Genomic DNA, 26,509 nt, shown 5'->3' with positions numbered 1-26,509 from the left:
TGGATCTAGTGGCATGGGATGTTGGGGCCATTTTACAGGCACACCAGAAATGTCTGTGCTGTTGCTGGAGCCGGGTCTTTGATGGAACAGACTTGGATACAAATCAGATATTTAAATAAATTCTCTCTCTCTCTCTCTCTGTGTGTGTGTGTGTGTGTCTCTCCCTCCTCCCCCTTCCCTTCCTCTCTCCTTTTCCCTCTCCCTCCCTCCCCCCTCCTCTCTCTGGCAGGGCCCATTTCAGCCTAGCCACCCATTTATTTTCATGTAAGATTTATACTTCTGTTAAAGTGTGCTGTTCTTATTGACTATACCATGGACCAAGTGGCTGTGGCCAAAAGCTCACAGGTTACTGCCAGGACCTAGAGGAAAAGGCAGGGCGTCCCAGATCACCTTCTCTGGCTGGAAGTGAGCTTGTGAGGAAATGAATTCATTTGTCTGCCGGCTGCACATGGTTTTTTTTTTATTTAATCACTAGGTTTGGGGTTCATGCCAAGCAGCAGCTTGGATCTGTTTTCCTTCGGAAGGAAGGAAGGAAGGAAGGCAGGAAGGAAGGAAGGAAGGAAGGAAGGAAGGAAGGAGAAACGAGGCAAATATTCTTCTTTTTTTTTTTTTTTTTTTTTTTAGCTCCTGGGCTAAATGGGGGGGGGGGGAGGACACAGAGATATTCACAGTGGTGCAAGCAATCCTGGTACCCTTTGAGAAGTAGTTTTGTGAAAGGCATTTTGGTTTTTACCCATAAATTAAACTGAGACATTTGTAGATATTTTACGAGGCATCTATTTCTCCCTTCATTTTATTTATTTTGAGACAAGGTCTCATGTAAGCCAGACAGTCCCGGACCTTGCTACATATCCAAGGATGGCCTTGAACTCCTTCTTATCCCTCTGCTTCATCTGTGCGGCACCGTGTCCAGCTTCCTCCCTCCACTTCTAAAGAACGCCTAGAGAAACGCGAAGCTCTTTTCTCACACACCTCCCTGGACCCTGGCCAAGGGCTGGACCTACACTCCTGGCTGCTTGTTGTTAAGGCCAGCACTCAGTGACATTTGGAACAGCCTTTTCAGGAAGTATAGAAATCCAGCAATCCACTCCAGTGGGATTCCACGAACCCTAGAACTGACACCTCCTTGTGTCTCTTGGCGAGGCTGGTGGGATGGTTTTTCCATCAGGATGTGATCCAGGAAAAGCCCTTGCTTCTCTCTACCCACCATGCCGCGCGATTCTGCTAATGCCCTGCAGAGGGCGCATGTTACAGCCCGGCTTGACTGCAGCACACCTCCAGGTGCCAGCTTCTTCTTCTCCCATCTTCCCACCCTGTATCAGTTGATGGGACAGAGTCAAGAATAAACCCAAGCACTTTAGTCTGCTGACCCTTCCCGATAATGTTGAGACACACAAAGGGGGAAGAAATTCCCAGCAAAGCATTCTGGGAAAACTGCATATCCACATGCAAAAGGATGAGATTCAATCTCCACCCACGTCATACACAAAAATAACAGCTCAAGTGGACTGAAGTCATTGATGTGAGGTCTAAGGATATAAACCCTAGAAAACACTAGGGAGAAACTCAGTGGCATGGGTCTTGGGAATGGTTGCTTGGACATGGTCTCAACACACAGAAGCTAAAATACCAAACTCACAGACTTCTGTGGAGCAAAAGAGAAACAACCTGCAATACCAGAGAGGCTTTTTGTGAACATCTCAGCTGAGTGGTTTGTGTAAAGTACATAATAAACTCAGTTCTTAACAGTGAAAATAATAGCAATGCCATCTGTTTCCAGGAATGATGAGCCCAAATATAAGGTAAAAAGTATTTTACCCCTAAACCAGAATTGAGGGGTTTTTTGGGGGGGGGGTGTTAATAAAGGATAAATACTGTGGACAGAAACACAGCAAGTAAATTCCCAGAGAATTGTAGCCCTGGGAAGGAAAGGGAACATTTTATAGCAGTTAAGAGAAATGTCCTCGGGGTTGGGGATTTAGCTCAGTGATAGAGCACTTGTCTAGCAAGCACAAGGACCTGGGTTTGGACTTCAACTCTGAAAAAAAAAAAAAAAAGACAAAATAACAAAGAGAAGTGTCCTGGTCTTGCTTTCTCAGCTACCTGTGTGGGGACATATTGTCATATTGAAATAGCTAAGAGGTGACGACTCACTATCTTGTTAGGAGTTAGATCTTGGACACCACTTATCCTCCTGAGAATGGCCGATGGAGTGGGACTCTAGGAATCATAGTTGGACTTTAATGATTCTTATCACGTGTCACTGGGTCAGGCTCCACACAGTCAGGAGTCTGTTGTTAGAGAGTGAGGTATTACTGTGAGTATATTACATCAGAAACGTAGGTGAAAACATTTATGCCTTTCCACCATGTTGGAATTTACTGAGTAACAGTAAATTTAAAACTCACATGGCCCATCAGTTTCAGTGGCAGCGATACGCCAGATAATCCCACCCACCCTGGTTGTCTGGCAGAGGTAAACTCAGGTTCTTACATTCTAATCTCATATCACAGAATGCACAGTAAATATATCTGTATATCTATGTGCATATATGTGCTTTAAAAAAACACATGCAAATTAAAGAGACAGAATCCAAGTTGAGAGGCTTCAGAGGTGAGCTGAGAGAGTCTGTACTATTTTACCACTAATCACCAGGGGAATGCAAACCAAACCCACTAAGGAAGACATGCAAGGAGTTAACTGTAGTCTGAGGAACATCTTCTACCCTGTTTCCCCAGAGTGGAGTGAGGCACACTCATTGGGGAAATACAGACATTTAGTTTTGATTTTGAGATCATATTCCACTATGAGGAATTTGCTTATGCTTCTGATGATATCAGGAGAGAAATGTTGATTTTCTCACTGTGAAAAGCAAAGCCTGAACTCGGGTCACTGAGCATTTACGTTGGTGACTTGGGCAACTGGGTCAACCTTAATGAGTTCAGGCACTCGTGGCTTCTGTACATCACCTGCTTGCTCATCCCTTCATCCTTCAGACTAACTCTTCTCATTGCTGTGGCTAAATATATAACAGAAACAATTCAAGGTAGGAAAGGGTTATTCCGGCTTACAGTTCTAGGGGATACATTCAACCATGATAGGGAAGGTACCTGGGGGCAGGAATGGGAGTCTGGCTGGCCACATAGCATCTGCAGTCAGGAAGCCCAGATTAAATAGGAAATGGGACTATAAAATCTCCTCAGTGACTCCCATAAGGCTCCACCTCCTAAAGTTTTACAACTTCCCAAAATAGCATCACCAACTAAGGACCAAGTGTGCAAATGCAGGTGCCTATGGGGGACGTTTCACATGCAAACCACAGCATCCACCGAACAGTGACTGAGTACTTCCCAAAGCCTAGACATACAGAGATTGACAAGCAGAGCATCTGTAAGGTGGGATGTAGTAATATATATTTATTTAAAAGAAAGGGGACTTTGACAGAGGCTGAAAACAAGATGAACACTGAAGACATTGTCCTGAGAGGTCAGTCTCCAGAAGACAAGCACTGTGTCATCCCACTTAAACAACAAAAGCAGTCCTATAGATACAGGGAGGAGAGCAGAAATTTCCAGAGACCAGGACAAGGCAAAAATCAGAGATATTATGTACTATATTATGTATGGAGTTTTCACCTAGGATTTGAAAAATCGTTCTAGAAGTGGATAGTGGCAGTGGTTTCATAACTGTGAATATGGGTAATACCACTGGGTTCTGTGCTTAACTAAAGTTATAGTGGCCCACTTCATAATGGTTTACCACAATTGAACAAGCAAAAAAAGACAGGGAAAAAATTATTTTAACTGTAGTTCTAGCCTGCAGGGAAGTCTTACTTCAGAGTGGAAGGGCTGCAGCCTGGGAACTGATCATTTCGTATAGAGTGGAAGCTGCACAACAGCTCAGGATGTGTGGAGTCCAGACTCCACATGAGGGGCACCTGCCTTGTCAAGGGACCTGTCTGAATCAGGGTTTCTATTGCTGTGCAGAGACACCATGACCATGGCGTCTTTTATAAAGGAAAACATTTAACTGGGGGTGGCTTACAGCTCAGAGGTTTAGTGCATTAACATTATGGTTGGAAGCATGGTGGCATACAGGTAGACATGGTGTGGGAGAGGTAGCTGACATTCTATATCTGGATCTGCAGGCAGCAGGAAGAGTGAGTGACACTGGGACATGCTTGAGCATCTAAGACCTCAAAGTCCACCCTCAGTGACACACTTCCTCCAAAAAGGCCACACCTAGTCGAACAAACCCATACCTCCTACTAGTGTCACTCCTTATGGACCTATGAGGCGGGGAGCATGTTCATTCAAACCACTACAGGTCTCTAAGAAGACTCCCCAGAGGGCTGACCTCAATGCTGACTCCTAAAATAGTGGTTAGGTCACAATGTATGTGCTGACTGCAGGCCATGGAAAGGGGAAAGCAGGAATGTTTCTCATCAGGAAAGACAGTAAGTGTCTAAGAAAGCTTGGTGTCTGAAGAACTTTATGTCTGGAGTCATGGCATGTATGAGGACCTAAGGTGGGAGGAGTAAGGAGAGGAAGAGGAGGAGTAAAGGAGAGGAAGAGGAGGAGAAAAGGAGAGGAAGAGGAGAAGGAAGGGGAAGAATTGGGGAGACAGAGAATGAGAGAGGGGGACATGGAGGCTGATGTTCGCTTGTCTGTAGCAGTCAAAGGTAGTTGGTATATCTAGATTGGTTATTGGGTTACACTTCTGATTTATGGGCATCTTGTTATTGACCATTACCAATTATATAAGCCTTTGGATAATCTAAGCATTAGAGTCTATTCCGTACTGAGCCCATGTGGTTGGCAGGATAATCTGGGCATGCCCAGCCTTGCAGAGACAGCATGAAGACTGGCAGAACCATCTCCCACGCTGGCATCTTGTGGGTGGCAGGGCTGGTGTCTCTGGCTGGCTGTTTCTAGGTGCTGCGCACACGTGGCATTGGAACATGGCGTCTGATCTAGGCAGAGACGCTGCAGCCTAGACAGTCGGCTTGACTGGCCGCCGTTATTAAATGATTACAACAACAATGGCAGGGCAAGAGGAAGAGGCCACAGAGAGATAGATCTTTCAGCTTAGTTATGGAGCAGAAATCCCAGGGGCATGCTGACATTCTGATAGTCCTTTTCTCCAGCTGGCTAACTGCAGTGGATAGTCACTATTCTAGTTCCATTCTGTTGCTGTGATAAAACACTCTGACCAAAAGCAACTTAAGGTAGTGTCTTAGTCAGTGTTCTATTGCTATGAAGAGACATCATGACCAAGGCAACACTTATATAAAAAACATTTCATTGGGGGATTGATTATAGTTCCTGAGACTTAGTCAATTATCATCATGGCAGGGAACATGGCAGCATTCAGCCAGGCATGGTGCTGGAGCAGATACTTACAGCTACATCCTGATCTGCTGAGAGACAGAGAGAGAGAGAGAGAGAGAGAGAGAGAGAGAGAGAGAAGAGGAGAGGATAGGAGAGGAGAGGAGAGGAGAGGAGAGGAGAGGAGAGGAGAGGAGAGGAGAGGAGAGGAGAGGAGAGGAGAGGAGGAGAGGAGAGGAGAGGAGAAGAGAAGAGAAGAGAAGGGCAGGCTCCATCGAGGTGATAGCTCTTAATCCTAATCCTTTCAAAGACTTCTATTCCTTGGTGACTAAGCATTCAAACACATAAGCATATGGAGGACATTCTTATTCAAGCCACCACAGGTAGGAAAGGCTTTACTTGGCTTATACTTTCAGGTCACAAAGGAAGGAAGGAAGACAGGGCAGGAACGTACAAAGAAACCATGGAGGAAGGAATGCCACTTACTGGCTCACTCACTGGCTTGTGCGTAGGCTTATGCTCAGCCAGGTCTCTTACATGCTTAAGATTGATGCTGTGTACAGTGAGCTGGGCTTTCTGATGTCAACCAACAATCAAGACAATCCCTCACAGACATACATGGTCATAGATTAGTCTGCTTTTAGGCAATTTCTCAATTGAGACTCCCTCAGATGTCTCTAGACTGTATCAAGTCGACTGTTGAAACTAACTAGGACAGCCACCCATCTTTCTTATTAAACTGAAAGCAGAGAATATTAAATTTACAAATTATCTAGCCACTTACTGATTGGGTCATCATTCTGAACATCATCGAAGTTTCAAACGTTATATATTCAGGAACTGGAGATGAAGTTCAGTTGGTCAAGTGCTTGCCTAGCATGCAGGAAGCTCTGGCCTCAATCCTGAGCACTGCATAAAAACTAGCATATCGACACATGCCTATAAACCCAGCCCTCAGTAGGTAGAGACAGCAGAATCAGAAGTTCAAGGCTGTACTCAGCTACATAGGGGGTTCAGCCTGGCTTAGATACATGAGACTCAGTTTGGGGAAAAGAAAGACAATACTAGGTAAAGATTCATAAGCTCAATTTGAAAGTCCAGCTGCTGAAGATGTTTCTCAGCCATACAGAATATCATTCACACAGCCTATGATCGACTGTTGTGCCCAACGAACCACTTCCCAAGATTCATGTCCTTGTATAATCTCCCATGTCAGCTGAACCCTTAGCCACAAGAGTGAGGACAGTTAGGACCTTCCAGCCAACCCACCATCAAGTGAGAGAAAACAATCTTCTGATTAATAAGCAATATCATGAGAAATAACAAATTGTTGTTTAAAGTGATTGAATTTGGAGGATATTTGTTATCTAACAATGAACAACTTTTTATATTCCAGTTTCACTTTGGTAATGAATAAGGATATTTATGAAATTTATGAAAAGGTATTATGAAAACATATGAATTATTTTCTTTTAGATGTGGGTGTCACTATAAAGTTCTGGCTGGTCTAGAACTCACTATGTGGACCAGGCTGGCCTCAAACCCATGGAGATCTGCTTACCTTTGCCTCCCAAGTACTGAAATTAAAGAAGTGTGACACCATACCTGGCTATAAATATTACTTTTTAAAGATTAATTTATTTATGTATGAGTGTACTGTTGCTATCTTCAAACATACCAGAAGAGGGCATCAAATCCCACTACAGATGGTTGTGAGCCACCATGTGGTTGCTGGGAATTGACCTCAAGACATCTAGAAGAGCAGCCAGTGCTCATAACCTCTAAGCCATATCTCCAGCCCCTAAATATGAATTTTTAAATCTCCAGGGATAGAATAAAACTTAATGAGAAGTTTTGGCTTATACTACCTACTTCACCCTGTGGCCATGACAAGGTCTAGGCTTATCTGTAAAATGTGAGTCATGTCTGTTCTGAGGGACTTTCATGGGCATTAACTGGTGGAATGTATTTTAAATGCTTAGCTTGCCTAAGTACTCGGTGACTGTCCAGAAATGTCAGCCATTGTTTTCACTTGATCAAATCCACTAGCTTTGCTTTGCTCTTAGAAATTCTGAATGGATTCAAAATGGGACAGGGGCAAAGCTTACCAGTTGAGAGAAAGGAGAACATTTTGGAAGTTCAGAAGGCATTATATGCTTAAAACTTGCCCATAGGGACAAAGACATGGAAGCCTGTCAGAGGCCTAAGATGGGCAAGACAGATCCTGATGGCCCACAGATCCCAGAGACAGCCCTACATCCTAGTCTCTGGGCCTAATCTTTGTCTCTCACCCAGGTGACTGCCTTAGGCTAGCCTAAATTATGCAAAGGCTCTGAGAATCATTAAAAAAAAATAACCATGGGCTGGTGAGATGGCTCAGCAGTTAAGAGCACTGACTCTTAACTCTGCTCTTCCAGAGGTCATGAGTTCAGATCCCAACAACCAAATGGTGTCTCACAACCATCCATAATGAGATCTGATGCCATCATATGGGTGTCTGAAGACAGCTACAGTGTACTTACCTATAATAAATAGATTTGAAAAAAAAAACAAAAAAACCCTTTGGGCCGGAGCAAGCAGGGGAAAGGGAGAAGGGAAGGGTGTGTGTGTGTGTGTGTCAGAGAATAACCACATAAAATCTCAAATAACAATCACTGACAAAAGGCTACTTCGAAGCCTAGGTGCCATCACTCCAGATTCATGTCAGATACAAAGAATCTGCTAAAATTCTGCTACAGGCACAGGCTTCCTGTTGGAAAGTGCCGTAAGTTTGTACACAGCTTCCCCACTAGTCTAGATAGGCCTTCAGTGCATATCCTTTGAGAATGTACTGAGAGACCCTGGGGACGATCTTGGCTCCTCCCAAGAACCACCAACCTGGCTTTGTTGGTCCACCACTGTCGACATCTTGTTCTAAATGTGAGAAAACTGTCTTGGTTGGGTTGTAGGGCTCTCCCACTCCCACCTCCAGCCCCTGATACGTCTTCCTGGATGGCAGCTTCAAGTTAGTTTTCTTATTTTATTCTTTAAACTCCATAGATTTTGCTTTTAAATGGAAAATAGGGGCTGGTGATGTAGCTTGGTGGTAGAGCAAGTGCCTGGCACAAGGAGGCCCTGCCATTCTATCCCAGCAACACACCATTAAAAAGGAAACTAATTAATATGGTATTGGCAGGTGTAGATAGTTTCAAATCTAGTTTTGTTTGTGGTGCCAGGGACGGGACTCTAGTCAAGTACCTCATCAACTAGTCGGAAAAGAAATTCTGAAAAAGCAACCTGGGACTAATCAAGAGAATGAACAGCCATAAGTCATATTCCTGACTGCAGTTGGCATATGAATGAGAACAGAAACACCCCAAGACCCAAACCACCTCTGAATTCCTGTTGGGCTGGTGGTTACACTCTTGAGGGAGAAAGAATGGAACAATTGGAAGCTTCAGGGCAAGGGCAGGTATATATAGTATTGGGTGGCATGATGACAGGGACATGGACTGAGGCAAGTATTGACAGGCAATTTGGTTGTTATGTGAACACTGTAGGAGACACTTGCACAAACCCAGATGGTATCACCTGCTAAACATCTAGGATATGTGGTATACACACACACACGTGCACGCTTATTGCTTCCAGGATCATGATGAACAAAATGTGCAATTAAGGGAAGCTGCTCCCAATATCATCCCATGGTGTTTCATACTGTTTTATAAGTAGAAGGAACAAGTCCCAGAGTAACCATTATAAGTAAACTCACAAGCCAGTAAGTTAAGTGTCATGTGCCGTACACACTTCTATGTACTGAACTGCATACAGCAACACAGTAGGGTTTGTCCACACCACTATCACACAAGCACACAAGATGATGATGGCTGTCATGTCAACAAGAACCCAGCCTTAGCCTGCTAGACGTGCTACGTGTGCTGAGGATAGAAAAGCCAGAGAATTGCTTTGGAATCCAGAAGGTGGTGAGTGAGTCCCAGATGTCAGGTGATGAGATTCTGGAGCTACCTTTCTGGACTTTGGTTTTAACTGTGGTTCTTCCCTTTTGCTGTAAGAAAGAATTTAACCTTTATTTTATAGGAAGTCATGGTTAAGAAGGTTTGGACTTTTAAAAGAGACACTGAATTTTTAAGTAATGCTGCTCTTAAAAGACTTTTCAATTTGTACTGTATTTTATTATATTAACATGAGATCTTGGGGACACACAGAAATTGTGATGGTCCATCTTGGTTATCTGTTGATATATTTGGGCAGAAGAAACCTCAGTTAAGGAATGGCCTCCATTGACCTTGCTCATACACATGTCTATGGGGTATTTTCTTGATTGCTGGTTGATGGAAGGGGTCCCAGCTAACAGTGGGCAGAACCACTCCTTAGCAGGTCCTGGGCTATATAAGAAAGCTAGGTGAGTCAGCCAGAAAGTGGCATTCCTCCATCGTCACTGCTTCAATTCCTCCTCCTCCTCTTCCTTTATGATTTATTTTATGTATATGAGTAGTACACCGTCTTCAGACACACCAGAAGAGACTCCATTACAGATGGTTGTGAGCCACCACGTGGTTGCTAGGAATTGAACTCAGGACCTCTCCAAGAGTAGTCAGTGCTCTTACCTGCTGAACCATCTCTTCAGCCCATTTGCTTCAGGTTGTTTGTTTGTTTTTCGAGACAGGGTTTCTCTGTGTAGTCCTGGCTGTCCTGGAACTCACTCTGTAGACCAGGCCGGCCTCGAACTCAGAAATCCGCCTGCCTCTGCCTCCCAAGCGCTGGGATTAAAGGCATGCGCCACCACTGCCCGGCCCATTTGCTTCAGTTCTTATCTCTAAGTTCCTGCCTCAACTCCCATTGATGACATCCTTTCCTCATGGAAGTGGCTTCTGGCCAACAGAAAACCAAACCAGAACAGTTCACACATGATTAGCACCTGAAAAACTCACCGAGCGCTCCAATCCTGCCGTTTCCTCTCATTCCAGTATACCCTGCTCTGTAGTAAGCAACACTCTGTGTTCAACTGAAAAATCAGCTCAGAGCTGATTGTAGGATCAGCAGCTAGTGCACAGGGGTCCCGGCAGAGCAGCAAGCAAGCCAGTGCCGAGCTCTGAGGCTAATCACCCTAGTGTGGTAGCTACTCCTGGTTGTCAACTTGACTATATCTGGAATGAACTACAGTCCAGAATTGGAAGGTTCACCCGTGATCCTGATCTTGAGGCATGGTGGCTATGAAAAGCTAGGCCCAGGCAAGATAGTAGATGCCTTTAATCCCAGGAGACTGGGGCAAGGAGATCTCTGAGTTCAAGGTCACCTGGGACAAAGCAAGTCTCACATCCAAGCTGTTAGTACACACCTTCAATCTGGGCCACACCTTCTGCTGGAGACCAACATAAGGACATTGGAAGAAGGAAGACTCTTTCTCGCCTGCTTGCCTTGTGGGACTGAGCAACTGCTAGATCCTTGGACTTCCATTCACAGCGGCTGCTGACCATGGTTGGGGAGTTGGACTACAGACTGTAAGTTCTGTGACTCTAGAGAACCCTCACTAATACACGTAGCAAGTCTGGGTGACACATAACCCTTTACGATGAGGAAATATGACAACAAACAAGGTGTGGTTTTAAACTTTGCATTTTTATGGTGGGCAGTCATCATTTGCCCCAACAGCCATCTGAAGCCAATAGTCCTGATTATTGAAAACCACAAAATTGTACAAGTGTTCTCCTCCTTTATGGAAGCCATGTTCCTTCTCTCTCCATGCAACAGGGCTGTCTGCAAAGCCTTGAACTGTCAAGGAGACCCACGGAGCCAACTTTGGTTCATCAAAGTAGTGACTGAAAAAGAAAGACAATTCTTATAAATAGGAGGTCAAGAACATCCACATTAAAGAAATTATCTAATGTTCTCCTTAAACTGAGACTCTGATTTATAAACACCAGGCTATGTGAATTAAATACTTGGTGCTTCATTATGAGATCCATAAAGATTATCTAAGACAACTGCAGTAGCTCTTACTCACTGCCTGAAAAATCACTTAAGACCAAGAGAACAACCTTCTCCCTGCCCAAACAACGTAACAGCTTCCCTTCTACTGAGGTGGGGTTTTGTTGGTTTGTAAATGTGTGCCTGTGGGGGGGTCAGAAGAAAACTTGCAGGTCCTCTGTTTGTCTTGAGAATCAAAGTTTGGTTGTCAGTTTTGGCTACAAGTGTCTTTACCCACTGAGCTCTCTCGCTGAGCTCTTTCCTATATTCTTGCTGGGTCAGGGACTTAGTGCTTAACATTTGTTTCCCATGCTCAAGGCCTTAAGCTTGATTCACAGCATGGAAGGAAAATACACACACACACACACACACACACACACACACACACACACAATTAGGGTCTCTCTATGGGTCTAGCTCTCCTAGAATTCACAATGTAGTCCAGGCTGGTCTTGAACAAATCCACCCACCTCTGCCTCCCAAGTGCTGGGAATTAAAGGCATATACCACCACGCTGGGCTCCTATCTAATTCTGAATGAAAGACTGTAGAATTCTTAAACTTAATGTAGATGATAATTTGCTCCACAGAATATTGAAGTGTTTTCAAGTTGTGTCATACTTTTGTATAAAAGTGGCTCAAAACAGAACCAGGAAAATTAGCAGCTTGGTTCCAGAAGCCTTCTGAGGCTCTGCTTTCTCTTCCCACAAGGGTTAAGTAGGTTCAAATCGCATCTTCACTATCAGCAAGAATAATTATGTCGGGCCCCAAGAGATGGCCCAGTAGTTAAAAGCACTTACTTCCAGAGGACCCGAGTTTGCTTCCCAGCACCCACATGGGTAGACTCACAGGTGCCGATTAACTCCAGCCCCAGGGTGTCTGACACCCTCTTGGGGCCTCCAGTGGTACTCACATACACATGAGCATAAATAAAACAAATCTTAAAAACTGTAAGATTTTGTTGTTGTTTGTTGTTGTTTTGCTGTCACTATATACTTTGAGCCGAGCAATGAAAAAAAAAAAAAGAATAAATGTGAGGGGCCCTGCCTTGTACTGACCACACTAACAGAAGTCCCTATCACCCCAACGTAGCACCAATAAGTAAGAGACACAGCCAAAAGAATCCTTACCACAGCTGTTCCAGAAGGACAAGTATCTTCTCTGGCAATATAAAACCTGTCACTGTACACAGACAGGCTTGGGCTACCACTGTGCTTGGCTGGGGACAGCAGTAGGTTGATATGAAATTATAAGACTCGTTATTTCTGCCATAAAAAGGAAAAGGGGGAAAACAAAAAGCATTTACAACCACGACATAGCCATATCCAAAGTATCAAACTCATACTGAACACAAGCGATGGACTCCAGCATTCATATACCCACAGGTCCGCATTGCAGAAGGCAGCACCAAGCCAGTCCAAGAACTCCAGGGCACTGCAGGCCGCCTCTGGCTCTCCTGCAAGCCTGCTGCTCTGCAGCACTGGGCACTGAAGCTCTCTCACTGTGTTCAATGCCACTTTTGGCTGATGCTCCTGAATTTGGTATTTGGAAAAGTATGACATCATGGTTGATTCTTCTGTACCTTAAAACACACCAGACAAGACCGAGTCAACATTGTCACAACCTGTCTTGATTCACCTCCATTCCCCTTTCTTTTGGAGGCCTGTTTTTGACACAGGCTCTCAGTATATTGCTGCCCTGTAATGTATGATCCTCCTATCTGCTTCCCTTCCCTTTATAGGCATGTATCACTATGCCCAACACCTTTCCTGCTCCCTCTGGAGTTACAATGAACAGCTAAGATTAAAGGGAAAAGGCTGAAGGTGAGGAAAAACGGAAGTCAGGCAGGGGTGTATCCTAGTTACAGTCACTTGAAGTTGCTTTCCACTGCTTATGTTAAAGCACCATGAACCTTCCCCACCTTTCCTGGAATTACGCAATGCCTCCGTCTCAGGCCCATATTTGCTTTAACAAGAAAATCTGATCTTCATAGACAAACCCCAAAGTATTCCTTATATAGGGATGTGAGTGAAGTCTATAGAAAGAAGTCTATTTGTACAATCTAATAGGAAATACTAGAGGCACTGAATGAAAGCAGAATCTCACGCTCATCCCTTTGAAGACCTAGGAAATCCACTGTATCTTTTCAAAGAGGTTGGTACAACCAACAGCCTTGGAAGACAGAAACAGACACCCCCTCTAGAGCATAGGATGGGCTGGCTCACTGTCTAGTAACACAGAAATAATGATCCCTCACCATCTGTGGGCAGAGCAGGCAGGCTTACTCCCACTGTAAAAGCACTGGGTCGCTAGGGTTCTACCCTCCTGTTCTGTAATGTAACCCACAGAACATGCACCAACTCTGACACTCTATGCCTACTGGGATTTGGTGAACTTATTCGAATGCTGATTCTCCTATCTGTTGATTACGTCTAGGTGTCACACTGGATTAGTGGTAAAGCTCATTTCTAGGTGTGTCTGTGAGGGTGTTCAAAAGGAGATTGGTATGTGAGGTCATGGACTGAGTAGGGAAGTCCCACTCTTAGGGTGGCTGGACATGTAGGTTATTCCAAAGGCTGGGGCCCAGAGAGAACAATAAGGCTGAGGTAAATTCACTCTGTCTCCTGGAGCTGAGCTGCCCAGCTTCTCCTGCTCCTGGATACCAGGCTCCAGGTTCTTAGGCCTTTGGTCTTGTCCTGAGAGTGACAATATCAGCTTGCCAGCAGGGCTTCCTAACTTATCAGTGGCTACCACTCTGAGGAATCAAATCCTTCGTCTTTTGACCCAGGACTTGTACCCATGACATCTGTGGCTGACTTTGCTGGCTGGTAAAGAGTGTAAAATCTCAGGAATATCCTTAGTTTCTCTGGTAGTAATTAGTAGTCTAGGATAAGAAACTACAAAAGGACTGAGAGATGGCTCACTGGTTAAAGACCATTGACTGCTCTTCCAGAGGTCCTGAGTTCAATTCCCAGCAACCACATGGTGGCTCATAACCAACCATCTGTAATGGGATCTGATGCCCTCTATTAGTGTGTCTGAAGACAGCTACGGTGTACTCATACAAATAAAATAAATCTTAAAAAAAAGGGGCGCGGGAAGCTGCACAAAACCCACTGTACAGAGTCCTTGGAGACGTTGCCAACTGACAGAAACGTCACTAAACATCTTCCCCTCTTGCATCTGTATGTATCTGCTGTATGTAGAAGGAGGAGAGGCATCAAGCATTACAACAGTTGGACAGAGAGAAGCCATCTTGGGCCGAGAGTATGGAGGAACCTCCCATGAGGAACAGACAGATGTAGAATTCCAAAATGTACGTTGTTTCCCTGTCCTCCAGGACAGACTACACCACCATAATTCCCAATGGTCTGATTCGTTTCAATCTTGGAATGGGCCAGAGATGTACTTCTAAACGGAGCAATACATGTGGAAGTTGTAAGCAAATTAATGTACTTGATGAACATTAAAGCTGGAGCTAAATTTAGTATTCTAATCAATTAAAAGTCATAACAAATGCATCTGACATTTAATAGTCTGCCTGGGTTACTATCCTGTAATAATGATAAACAGATCACACACATTAATTATAACTGATGCTAATTTAAACTATTCTAGCTAAGGCTTTCTAATGTAAGCAGAGGGAAAGAAGAGAAAGATTACATGTTAGCTGTTCTGAAGCCACTGTGAAGCTCTCTAGATCTGCAGAAAACCCAAGAAAATTGGGGCAGACTGCTTCAAAACTTACCCTGAGCTGAGGTGCTGAGGACATCTGGAAAGCCAGAGCAGCTCTGTCACAAAGCCTGCACACCTATGTAAACAATGTCCCCTGACCACAGCAGTGTATCACCACTCAATCCTCCATGACGCCCAAGAGATCTCAAAATCATTGCATCATTAAATAATTCACACTTCATACCTGTATGATGCCAAGCCAAAAGAAAATCAAACTTCAAAGGCTTCTTGTCTTTGAAGGACCAAGATATTCTTCTATACTTCTTAGAATCCAGGTCAAGGGATAAATCCATTAGATCAATGGAAATGACTTAAAATAGAAAGAGGAATACTTGTTTCATTCAAATTATACAGAGCTTACACTGTAGAGAAGCACCTACAGTTTTGGTAAGTTTGTTAGTAGTACAGATTATTTTGTTCTTCACCTTTTGACTTCATCAAAAACGCATCCCTCAGCGGGCTATTTCTACTGTTGAGAGCTGCTAACTATAGTTGGTTTAAATATTTTACATCCTTCCTAGGTCAAAGATCAAGGCCAGAGGTCTTCAGGAGATCAACTTCAATCTACCGGTGTCTGTGATAACCTTAGTTACTGATGTCCATATATCAATAACACAAAACAACCTCTTCACTTATGAATTTCCACTAGTAATCACAAACTGTGTACGAAGCACACCAAGTTGTTCTCCACTGCACACAAGGGGTAGTCCTACAACCCTTATTAAATGCAGTGTACAGACAAAGAGGAACAATTTAACAGTACCAACTAATCCCCCAGGAAGTGCAACCAATAGCTCCTTGAGTCAGGATTTCAAAGGCAAGAACCATATTTTTCTGAATAAAGACTGGAGGTAAGGCAAACATTTATACTTTATTACAGGAAAACTGACTTGCTAGCCACGAATGGAACACACGAAATACTTACTAAACTTCATACTTTTTCTGCCAGAATACCGAGATGGATGACCTTGAAGTCCAGTTTCTTCATAAGTATCCTTATCCAGTGATAAAATTAATTTCCCTACAAATCACACAAGAGTTCCTACATTAGAGACATTAAAATGTGGCTGATGTTCTCTAAGAAAGCTGGACATCTGAGCAGTGAAATGTCAGTGTAAATGTACATGAAGAACTTGTCTATAGCACATTGATATTATCTAGCAATGCACCCAACTGGCCTGGAACTTTGCTTTGTAGCTGAGGCTGGACTCAAACTGGTGGCAAGCATCTTGCTTCAGCCTTCTAAACAAATAGCAGGATTGCAAGTGTGAGCCACCATGCTTGGTGGTAATATATATATATATTGTTATATATATATATATATAACAATAATGAAAACTAAAAACAACAATTACATTTGTATAAAAGATGAAATAAACAACTGTGGTCTTATATTCCTTCAAATACCTTCTTTAAATTTTAATTTAGTTTAATTTAATATGTATTTGTATGCCTGCTTATAAGTACACCAAGGAGCCTGTGGATGTCAGAAGAGGATGTCAGATCTCTTAGAACTTGAGTTGTGACAGGAATCACTTTTAGCTGCTGAGCCATCTTTCCAGCCCCTACTTCAAGTATCTTCAAAACATTTAAAAGCTCTATGTTAAAGCCAGGTAGAGCTGTGCTGGTTCATGTGTGTGATCCCAGCACTTGGATAGCTGAGGCAGAAGGAATGAAAATCTGAGGCTACCCTGGTCTAAGTGGCAAGATCCTATCTCAAAACCAAACAAAATGTTCTAAGTCACGTGCTGAAGCAGGAACATGTCTATGACATACACCTTGGGAAATAAGACTACTGAGAAACAATGACATATAACCAATGTTAAAAAATGTTTATGCTTGCCGGGCGGTGGTGGCGCACGCCTTTAATCCCAACACTCATGAGGCAGAGGCAGACAGATCTCTTAGTTTAAGGCCAGCTTGGTTTACAGAGTGAGTTCCAGGGGAGCCAAAGTTACATAGAGAAACCTGTCTAAAAAACAAAACAAATAACAACAAAAATGTATGCTTATAAATTCTCAAAGAAAAAACATCAAACAGGTTCATCTAAGAAGGAAGTCAGGCACAAAGATGGGCTTCATTTTACTCTGTTTACAGCTGTATGACTTGACTTCTAAAAAAATTATCTTATTTTTATGTGTATGGGGGTTTGTCCTCATATTATGTCTGTGTACCATGTATGTGCCCGGTGCCTCTGGAGGCCAGAACAGGGCACTGGACTCATTGGAACTGGGGTTACAGATAGTTGTAAGCTACCAAGTGGGACTGAACTCTGGTCCTCTGGAAGAGCAGCCAGTGCTCTTAACTGCTGAGCCATCTCTCTACCCTCCTTAAATTTTTTTTTTTTTTTTAAGAAGTACTATTCTTTTCTAATGAAGAAAGAAGAAAAAGAAAAAAAATGAATGCTGTCACCATTTGGTAGGAGAGCAACAGTATTATCCTCGTCAACACTTGTATTGTAAGTTAACGCAGAGAATGAACCTGCAAGAAAAAGGCAAGAAGAGTAATTAAGTCATTAAAGTAGCACAACATTTGTTTGTGAATTATTTTCACATGGCAACAAGTCTTGCCGGCGGATTACAGTCGGCATCCAGCACAGCTCTAACTCATCCAATAAGCCCAATACACCCCAGAGATACATTGGAATAAAAACACGCTAGGCTCCAGCTAGACCAGCCTGCCTCTCTGGCCACATCCAGGGTCTTCTTGTGCAAGTTTACTAGCAACAGGCTGAGAATGGGCTCAGAATAAAATCTGTAATCTCGGGGATTCTAGGAGAAAGGTTCACCATAAAGAGGCAAGAGGACAAACTTCCATGCAAATTCTAAGTTAACATTCAGAAACTATTTGGGCAAGTTTAATATTCAAAAGCTACTTAGTCATCATCTGTAAGGATCCAATCTAATTAACTGTTATCGAAAAAGCTAATTAAATTTGGCAAGACATTTAGCTATCACCTAAAGAGGACACAGGGAAGAAAATGATGATACTGACGGATGGAGAAGTGACAGATGCAGCTGACCACACGACCTAACCCCCACAGGCCCTTTTAAAAACAAGTGAAGAACCACAATATTTCGCTGAGGTCTTCTGATAGCTCTTCATCTTGTCTTGTTCATGTGAGACACTAAACGCTTTTTCCTACCTTTCTTTACAAAGGTGTTGATGAATTCGTGTGTAATTAACTCATGAAGAGGTAAGTTCTTCACAGAGTAATAGGGCCCAATGTCCATGACCACACCTTTTAGCTCTTTTGACAGCAGCCCACATTCAGGAATAAGAAATGAAACCTATTAGAATGCAAGAAGAACAAACGAAGTTATAGTTTATGAAGATTAACCCATGTTTATAGAAATGAAATATCCAAATTGCTAGTTATTCTTTCACAGGTGTTACTGGGACATATAAACATGGGCAATGTGATGGTTTGAATATGCTTGGTCCAGGGAGTGGCTCTATTAGGAGATGTGGCCTTGTTGGAATAGGTATGTGTGGGGAAAAAAAAAAAAAAAAAAAAAAAAAAAAAAAAAAAAACCTCGAGCGGGGGAGAGTCTGGCAGCAGGGTCCCACTGAGGTCCGACAGCAGGGTCCCAGGCGGGCTTCCCACACCACTGGCGGAGGGTCCCACATTCACGCAGCTGCCACAGGCAGGCCAGCAGCTGTAAGTTCAGCTGAAGGTTCAGGGTTCCAAAGGCTGGGAACCTGGCGGTGGTAGGCCCAGGTGACACGTGGAGTCCAGTTTTCCAAAGCTTTTATCGTTCATGACATGGTGAATGGGTGTAGATGGTGCGCGCCACCCCAAAAAGTCAGAGGGCCTGGCTTTTTATAGGTAGGGGGAAAGGGGGCGAGAATAACTTAATTAGCTACGCCCCCCACCTTTAGATAACTCATTAATATTTTAATCTCTGGAGGTGGAGACCTGCTAATCATGCCCTCTACCTGTGTGTTACGTGACTGATGGTGCAGGTTAAATGAAGTTACCTCGTCCAAGGCCCGACATCCCACTCTCTTTTCTTTCATTAAAGGAGGGGCAACTCTGCGTCATCTGTAGTCTACAAGGTGTAGGTTAATGAGAGATGTGGACCAGATGGAGTGGTCTGGAATCCGGGAGCATGGGGAGATAATTGCTGTCCCTGACAGGCAAAGTCCTGTTGGGTCCCGGCTATCTCAAACCCAGCGCTTTACGGGGGGGGGGGGGGGGGGGGGGAAGAACAGAGCTGAATGCCTTCCGTGGTTCAAAAGCTCGTTCGACCAGGCTATGTCCAAACCATCTCTTCACGACCCAAATCTCACTCTTTTTAGTGAAAATTTTGGATGAGGGGGTCAAAACAAAAAACAAAAAACAAAAAACAAAAAACAAAACACTATGTAGGCCGGAGGGTGTAGCATAACCAAGCCAAGGGTAATGGGAATTGAGGGTATGGTTGGGAAGGCAAGGAATCATTGAATCAATTAAATATAGGTTGTACAGTTTAAGGGTAATGACATCTGATTAATCTAAATAGACATTATGTTTTCCTCACTAACATGTAACTTTAGCTATGTGGCTGGCAAAAGAGTTCATCTGTAGCTGGAAGGTCTGGATCTGTCTTCTGTAGTGGGCGTCTCTGGGTTTTCGCGTGCATCTCTGGAGTCTGGCGTGGGAGTGTGCCATGAGACCCTCCTCCTAACCATATGGGAGCCGGTCTTCTCCTATCATCCTTCAGATAAAGACGTAGAACGCTCAGCTCCTCCTCCTGTACTGTGCTTGACTGGACGCTGCCAGGCTCCCACCTTGATGATAATGGACTGAAACACTGAACCTGTAAGCCAGCCTCAATTAAATGTTGTCCTTTATAAGAGTTGCCTGGGTCATGGTGTCTGTTCACAGCAGTAAAACCCTAACTAAGACAGGCACTCCCCAAGTCAGGGTTTCTCTGAGTAGCCCTGGTTGTCCTAGAACTTGCTCTGTATATCAGATTAGCCTTGAATTCAGAGATTCACCTACCTCTGCCTGGGTTTAAAGGCGTGCATCACCACCAACCTGGTAGGCAATAAATCTTTTAATCTATTAATCTCAGGCAAACAGATATTTGACTACTGAAGTTTTTCATTTCTGCATTTCAATGTGAGGTAAGAGACTATGCAGAAATATTGTAATGGAAATCTTACTTGAATCTTATCTTTTGCATATAAGCAATATATGTTATGTCCTTCACACTTTATATTCAAGTAAACAGAGTATAATTCAACATGCCTTGATTTGTTTACTCTGGAATCATAAAATCAAAGGAACTGCTCCTGGGAGCATAAGGGATTTAGGGACATTCAATTAGTTAGAAGCTACATAGAAGCAGAAGTGCTCCTGGAAGCTTCCATTTCCTTGATAAACCTAGGTCAGACCAGTTGAGATAAGCGATACATCTCTGACCGCAGAGATGAACCTTCAACCAGAGAGATGCAAAATCCGCGCGGATTTCAAATGCTTCCCAAGTGCACATATAAATTCCATCCCGCAAAGCCCCAACAACCAGCCTAGCTTGATCCTGCGGGACAAGGACGCAGCTAGTCTAGCTGAGAATCCTATCAGGCCGATATTTAAGGTGTAAGACATTTAAGCCCTTCTCATTTTAAGGTAAAGGTTTTGTTTGTTTGTTTGAGTTCCTTGGTTCCTCAAACTTCGTAATGCTTTGGAAAGATCCACAAGCTGATCCACAGAGATCTGCCCAAACTTAGGGTGCTACATGTTGTACAGGTCACACTCCGAACTTGCAGGTTACATTCCTAACTCCTCCGTGCCTGCCAGACCCACCACCAAGCTACCCAGGGATTCAATCCTGAACCCGGCAGTAACCACGCCAAATTTACAAACTAAAACTCTACTGTTCCTCTTAGGACCGAGCACCGCCTTGTGTCTGGTGCATGCTGGGAATTGTAGTCCTACGCAGCACCAAGAAAGGCAGTCAAGAACCGTGAAGAGACTACAATTCCCAGCATGCCCAAGGAAGATCTCCGCCCACTCCCGCATGTCTAGGAGGTCTTGCCAGGTGAAGCGTGGTTCTACCTTAAACCTCACCAGCCCAAGGGGGCCGGGTGGACCCGACTCACCCTGTAATTGTGATAGTGCGTCTCCACGAGATGCTTATGGCGAGACTTATCGTGGCCGAAGTTGGATTTCTCACAGACCAGTAAGTGCCGTGGCGCCTCTTGCAGCCTTCGCAGCGTGGCCATGTTAAGCAGGAGTCCAGGCGAGCCTCGCCTCCCTGCCCGCCCCTCGTCCCGCCCCTCACCCGGCCATTCGCCCCTTTCGGATTACGCCCCTCCCTCCACCACGCCTTAACCCTGCTTTCTTCCCCCTCCCTTTCTGTCAGTTCCTGGAGGCACTAGGTCTGAAGGTTCTCAAGACCCTGGCACATCCATTCGGTCCCACAGAGTTTCTCCATGGAGGAACAGTGGATATACTTGAGCAGGACTCAGAGAAGGCCTGCACCTTGCCACCTTATGAAAAGGAGGAAGATAGGATAGGCCTAGTACAGTCAGGAAATTCATCTGCTTTGCAACACACTGTTTTCCTGACTCCTCACATGGTCCAGTTCCTAATGCTTACCCACCCGCAGGCCCCTAAGTTCCCACTGAGCCTTCCCAAAATGACTTTTCTTTCCAGGTCCTTGATTGAATTAATCTTTTTTTTTTAATCTTTTTTTGAGGTCTTAAAGAATTTTTACTAGTAAACTTCTGGAATCACTCAGCATTTTACCTATTTCAGGAGCTTTGAGTCCAGTTGTTGAGTTGTTTTGTTTTGAGACAGGGTCTCATCCTGGCTAGCCTGGGACTCAGTATGTACACCAGGCTGGTCTCACACTTGATGAGATCCACCTGCCTCTGCCTCCTGACTGTTGGGATTAAAGGTGTGCATCACCACGCCCGGATAATTGATTTGGTTTTGGAGGACTCTTGTTGTCATGGGTTTTCATTCCTGCGTTTGTTTCTGTGTGTGGTTTTGACATCTGTTGATTTGGAGATGTCTGTGGGTTTATTTGCTGTTGTTCTTACTGAGCACCCTACTCTCCAAGACTCAGTCCCCAATATTATTTATTTATAAAGAAGAAAACACGTTGCTGGGACAGTAACAAAATGGAAGACAAAGGGCTGGAGAGATGGCTCAGCAGTTAAGAGCACTGACTGCTCTTCCAGAGGACCTGAGTTCAATTCCCAGCAACCACATGGTGGTTCACAACCATCTGTAATGGGATCCGATGCCCTCTTCTGGTGTGTCTGAAGACAGTGACAGTGTACTCACATACATAAAATAAATAAATAAATAAATAAATAAATAAATCTCTAAAAAAATGGAAGATAAAGAAATACACCCAAAGTTACTGAAGTTCAGCAATATATTACTGATAACCATGAAACAGAAACTTATAATACTAATGTAGAATATGCTAGGAGGTAATGATTATGTAGGGTAAGTGTGAAAATAGCAAGAAAATGAAAGCAAGCCTAAATTTATCATGAGAGGGAATAAAATGTTTTTAAGGAATGCAACAAAGGGAAAACACTAACAGTGTGCTAAGAAGAAAAAGGGAAGAAAGGTAGAAGGAAAGGGAGAAAGGAAAGCGATGAGATGTTGAAGCAGCCTCTTCCGGGGTGCCTGGAATAGGCTGGGAGAGGATGTCATTGAACTTGCAGACTCTTGTCTTGAAGCTGTATTGAGCAAGTGTTATGTGTCCTCCAGAGCTGTCTTGTCTTTATTAACTTCACCTTGTTCATCAGGCGCCTCTGCTGACCAGCTTTTCAGTCTACGCTTCAAGCTCTCTCATTCTCTTGAGATTCCCCAGATCATATTTCCTATGGTGCTAATGTTCTAGCTGAGGGGTTGTCTCCTTAGTCCTTTGGGAAAGGGGAAAGAATCCAGAGCACTGCCTGAATGGGCAGAGAGCTTGTCTTGTGATTTTCAGTATCTCTTAAGTATTAATCACCCACTGGAGAGATGCAGTTGTGGACATCAAGTTATCTATTGGAGCTTCAGAGTTCTTAGACTCGATAGCTAAAGAATAATTATTCAAAGACACTGACATTTTGACCAAAAAAAAATTTACACAAATAGAAATAGGGGAAATGAAAAAAAAGAGTAAAAGTTCAAAGTGTAAAGTGTTACCAATAGACATGACTAAGCAGAACAAAGGGTATGAGGAGGTTGAAGAAACCATAAATTCAAATATCAATAAAATAATGAACAGGATCACAATATTCAAGAACTCTGGGTTATGATCAATAGATCAAAGTTAAGAATTTATGAGACAGAAAAGAGCTGAGATCAAAACTAAAGTCATAGAGAATCTATTCAATGAGATTATAGAAGAATCTCCCCTCCCCCCCGCCAAATTTAGAGAAATAGATGGACATCCAAATACAAGAGACATTTACAACCTCAAATAGGCATGGCCAGACCCTTTTCATAACATAATGAAGACACAAAATTATAAGGCAAAGAAATAATAGTAAAAGCTGTAAGGGAAAAAATACTAACTCAGCTACAAAGGGGAACACAGAAGAATAACATCATGTCTTTCAGCTTCAACCCTAAAAGCCAGGAAGGCATGGAACAATATATAACAATGTTCCGCGCGCCTCTCGTGTCCCCTTCGCCCGTGAAAAAGGACACGGAGGCATCGGGTATTACTACAAACGAGGCTTTACTTGTAACAGCAGAAGTGGAAAAGACGTGGAAGGGCCAAAGACAGGAAGAGGCACAGCTTAAATACACCCTAGAGTGACGTGTTCACTTCTGATTGGCTGTTCACTCATCACCCAATATTACGCCTCAGGATTGGCCAGTGACTTTGGCGCGCTTTCTGCCTTTGCACCTGCGCAGTTAATTGTTTACTAGTGGGGAGGACACGATGTCCGCGCCATCTTGGAATGGCGGATGCTGACACGCTCTCTGCGGGTCCCAACATAACAAGACCTGAAAGTAAATAACTGCCAGCCAAGCTTGCTATATGGAGCACAAATGTCTTTTAAAATCAGCACTGAAGCCAATGATATTGTTCAGTTGGTAAGCTTCTTGTCTAGCACATACAGATCCCTGGTTTCTGACCCCAGAACCACATAAACTAGGCATGGTGTCAGATGCCTCTGCTCCTAGCATTGGAAGGTGAGGGCAGGAGGCTCAGGAGTTCAAGATTATCCTTGGCTATCTAGAAATTTGAAATCAGCAAGAGCTACATAATACTCCATATCAAAAAATTAATTTCCTCAAATTAACTTAATCATTGATGAAAGCCAAGTAGTGGTGGCCACACCTTTACACTCAGCACTCTGGAGACAGAGGCAGTTAGATCTCTGAGTTTGAGGCCAGCCTGGTCTACAGATCCAGTTCCAAGACAGAGAACTCTTTATGCAGAGAAATCCTAACTTGAAAAACCAAACCAAACAAACAAACAAAATAAAATCATTGATGAAATGGAGATGTTCCAAGACAAGTAAAAACAAAGACAGCTGATGATCACCAAGCTAGCACTTACAGAAGATGAGTAAAGGAATATTGCACATGGGGGAAGAAGAATGACAGTCTCAGTCATGAGAATGCAGAAAGAATAAACCAAGAGAAGAAAGCCTGAGTAAAGGAGAAGTAGGAAGGAATCCATCATGCATGCCAGCAATCCCTTCGTGCTGATGTGGGGAGAGCACAAGCAGTGATCCAGAAAAATCAACCAATAAAACTAGAAGAAGCTACACGCAGGGGGCAGAACCAGCTCAAGAGAGACTTGAATGTTACAGGCAGCAACGCTGGAGGAACAGACCCCTTGAAACTGGAGCTCCAGGTAACAGGCACAGGATTTGGTATTTTCCTTGCTTGATTTCAGCCTTTGTATGGCTGGATCTTTCTATGGGATGTTTATTCTGTGCCATTGTATACTGGAAGTATGTAATTTGCTTTTTGTTTTATTTTACAGGGGGTTACAGTTAAGAGACTGGACTTTTGAACAGTGTTGAGATTGGTACAAACTATGGGGACTTTTGAGGTGGGGCTCAGTGCATTTTATACCATGAACCTATGGGACCAGGAGCAGAATGTGTGGTTTGAACAAGAAATGCCCCTATTGGCTCATGTATTTGAGCACTTGATCCCCAGTTGGTGGCACTGTTTGAGAAGGTTGTGGAAACGGTAGGAGGTAAAGCCTTGCTGGAAATTTTTATCACAGCAGAAAAGTTAGTAATTCAGGCCTGGATGTAAAACCCAGAAGTCCAAAACTGCTACAGAAAACGCAACTAGATGCTTCAAGATGTAGACACAACCTAGGACTTCTGGAAAGAGTTCCAACAGCACGGGGAATGACCCCAAATATTGATTAAGACTACATAAAGTTAAAAACTTCTGCACAGCAAAGAAAATACTCAGCACAGTGAAGGTACAGCTTGCAGAATAGGGGGAAAGTTTTACCAAATATACTTCAGATGGGGGATTAATGTCCAGAACCTATAAAGAACACCAAAAATTAAACACCGAAAAATCCAATGAACAAATGTACAAATGAATCAGTTTTCAAAAGGAGAAAATACAGATTACCAATAGATATATGTAAAAATATTCCATAATCTTCACCACTAGAGAAACCCAAATTAAAAAAAAAAAACAAAAAAAAACTACATTGAGTTCTAGGTCACATCAGTCAGAGACACTGTCATCAAGAAAACAAACAACAAATGCTGACTTAGGGAAAAGGGACCCCTACACACCGCTGTTAGAGATGTAAGTTAGTGTGGCCACTGTGGAAATCAGTGTGGAGTTTCCTCAAAACAAACAAACAAACAAACAAACAAACCTAGTAATGCACTACTATATGAACCAGCTGTGCCACTCCTGGGTATGTACATACCTGAAGACTTCTAATTCAGTACATCACAAAGATACTTGTATGAGGCTTGAGTCAAGTAGAGCCAGGCTGACTCCATGTCAGGATGAAAACTGGCAGTTTGGGAAACTTGGTCTAAGTTTCTGTTTCCCAGATCTGGGAAGGTCCAAAACAGTCAATTGCAGGGGAAAAACACAATTAGATGATTAGCTAATCAGGAAGCTGCCCGCCACCAACTTCACTGTGAAGCTGAGCCAACTTCACAGGCAGCCAATCAGGAGCTGTAGAAGCTGCCCCGCCACCTAGCTTGAGTCAAGTATAGTTAATCAGCAAAAGGCCCCTAGAGTCTTAACCAATCACAAAGACATCCATACCCCGGAGATAAGGCCAACCAATCAAAGGAAAGAAAGGTAAAAGTCACCCAGCCCTACTTGAACAGGCTTTTAATTGACCCTGCCAAGTCCACACCTCTGTCTTCATTCCAATGTATGGTGGATGCCTGCATGCGGGCTCTCTGCAGAATAAATGCTCTTTGCTGTGGCATGCTATTTGAGTCTGGGGTATCACTGTTTGTGAATCACAGACCCTTATACTTGCACACTCATGTTTAACACTGCACTATTTACAGGTTCTCAAATGC

General features: G+C 43.5%; 1 protein-coding gene across 3 annotated transcripts; it reads right to left on the bottom strand.

Annotated features, from left to right (window-relative positions):
- Window positions 1-10,927: 10,927 nt before the first annotated feature.
- Window positions 10,928-26,056, bottom strand: Rpp40 (ribonuclease P/MRP subunit p40). Of its 3 annotated transcripts, XM_076939188.1 has the most exons (9): window positions 25,894-26,056; window positions 21,116-21,221; window positions 18,174-18,318; window positions 17,441-17,509; window positions 15,954-16,049; window positions 15,213-15,338; window positions 12,677-12,875; window positions 12,424-12,558; window positions 10,928-11,146 (listed from the first exon to the last, which is right to left on the bottom strand). In XM_076939188.1, exons 3-9 carry the CDS (start codon window positions 18,259-18,261, stop codon window positions 10,948-10,950), a joined length of 912 nt encoding a protein of 303 aa, XP_076795303.1. In that variant the 5' UTR covers window positions 18,262-18,318; window positions 21,116-21,221; window positions 25,894-26,056; the 3' UTR covers window positions 10,928-10,947. The 3 variants fall into 3 exon arrangements, with proteins under 3 accessions (XP_076795303.1, XP_076795302.1, XP_034366383.1); XM_076939187.1 differs by lacking the exon at window positions 21,116-21,221; XM_034510492.2 differs by lacking the exon at window positions 25,894-26,056 and having other exon boundaries at window positions 21,116-21,238.
- Window positions 26,057-26,509: the final 453 nt, after the last annotated feature.

Source organism: Arvicanthis niloticus, chromosome 8 (assembly GCF_011762505.2).
Source record: "Arvicanthis niloticus isolate mArvNil1 chromosome 8, mArvNil1.pat.X, whole genome shotgun sequence".
Taxonomy (NCBI): Eukaryota; Metazoa; Chordata; class Mammalia; order Rodentia; family Muridae; genus Arvicanthis; species Arvicanthis niloticus.
The sequence above is the reverse complement of the archived record's forward strand: the minus strand, read 5'-3'. Positions and strand labels throughout refer to the sequence as shown.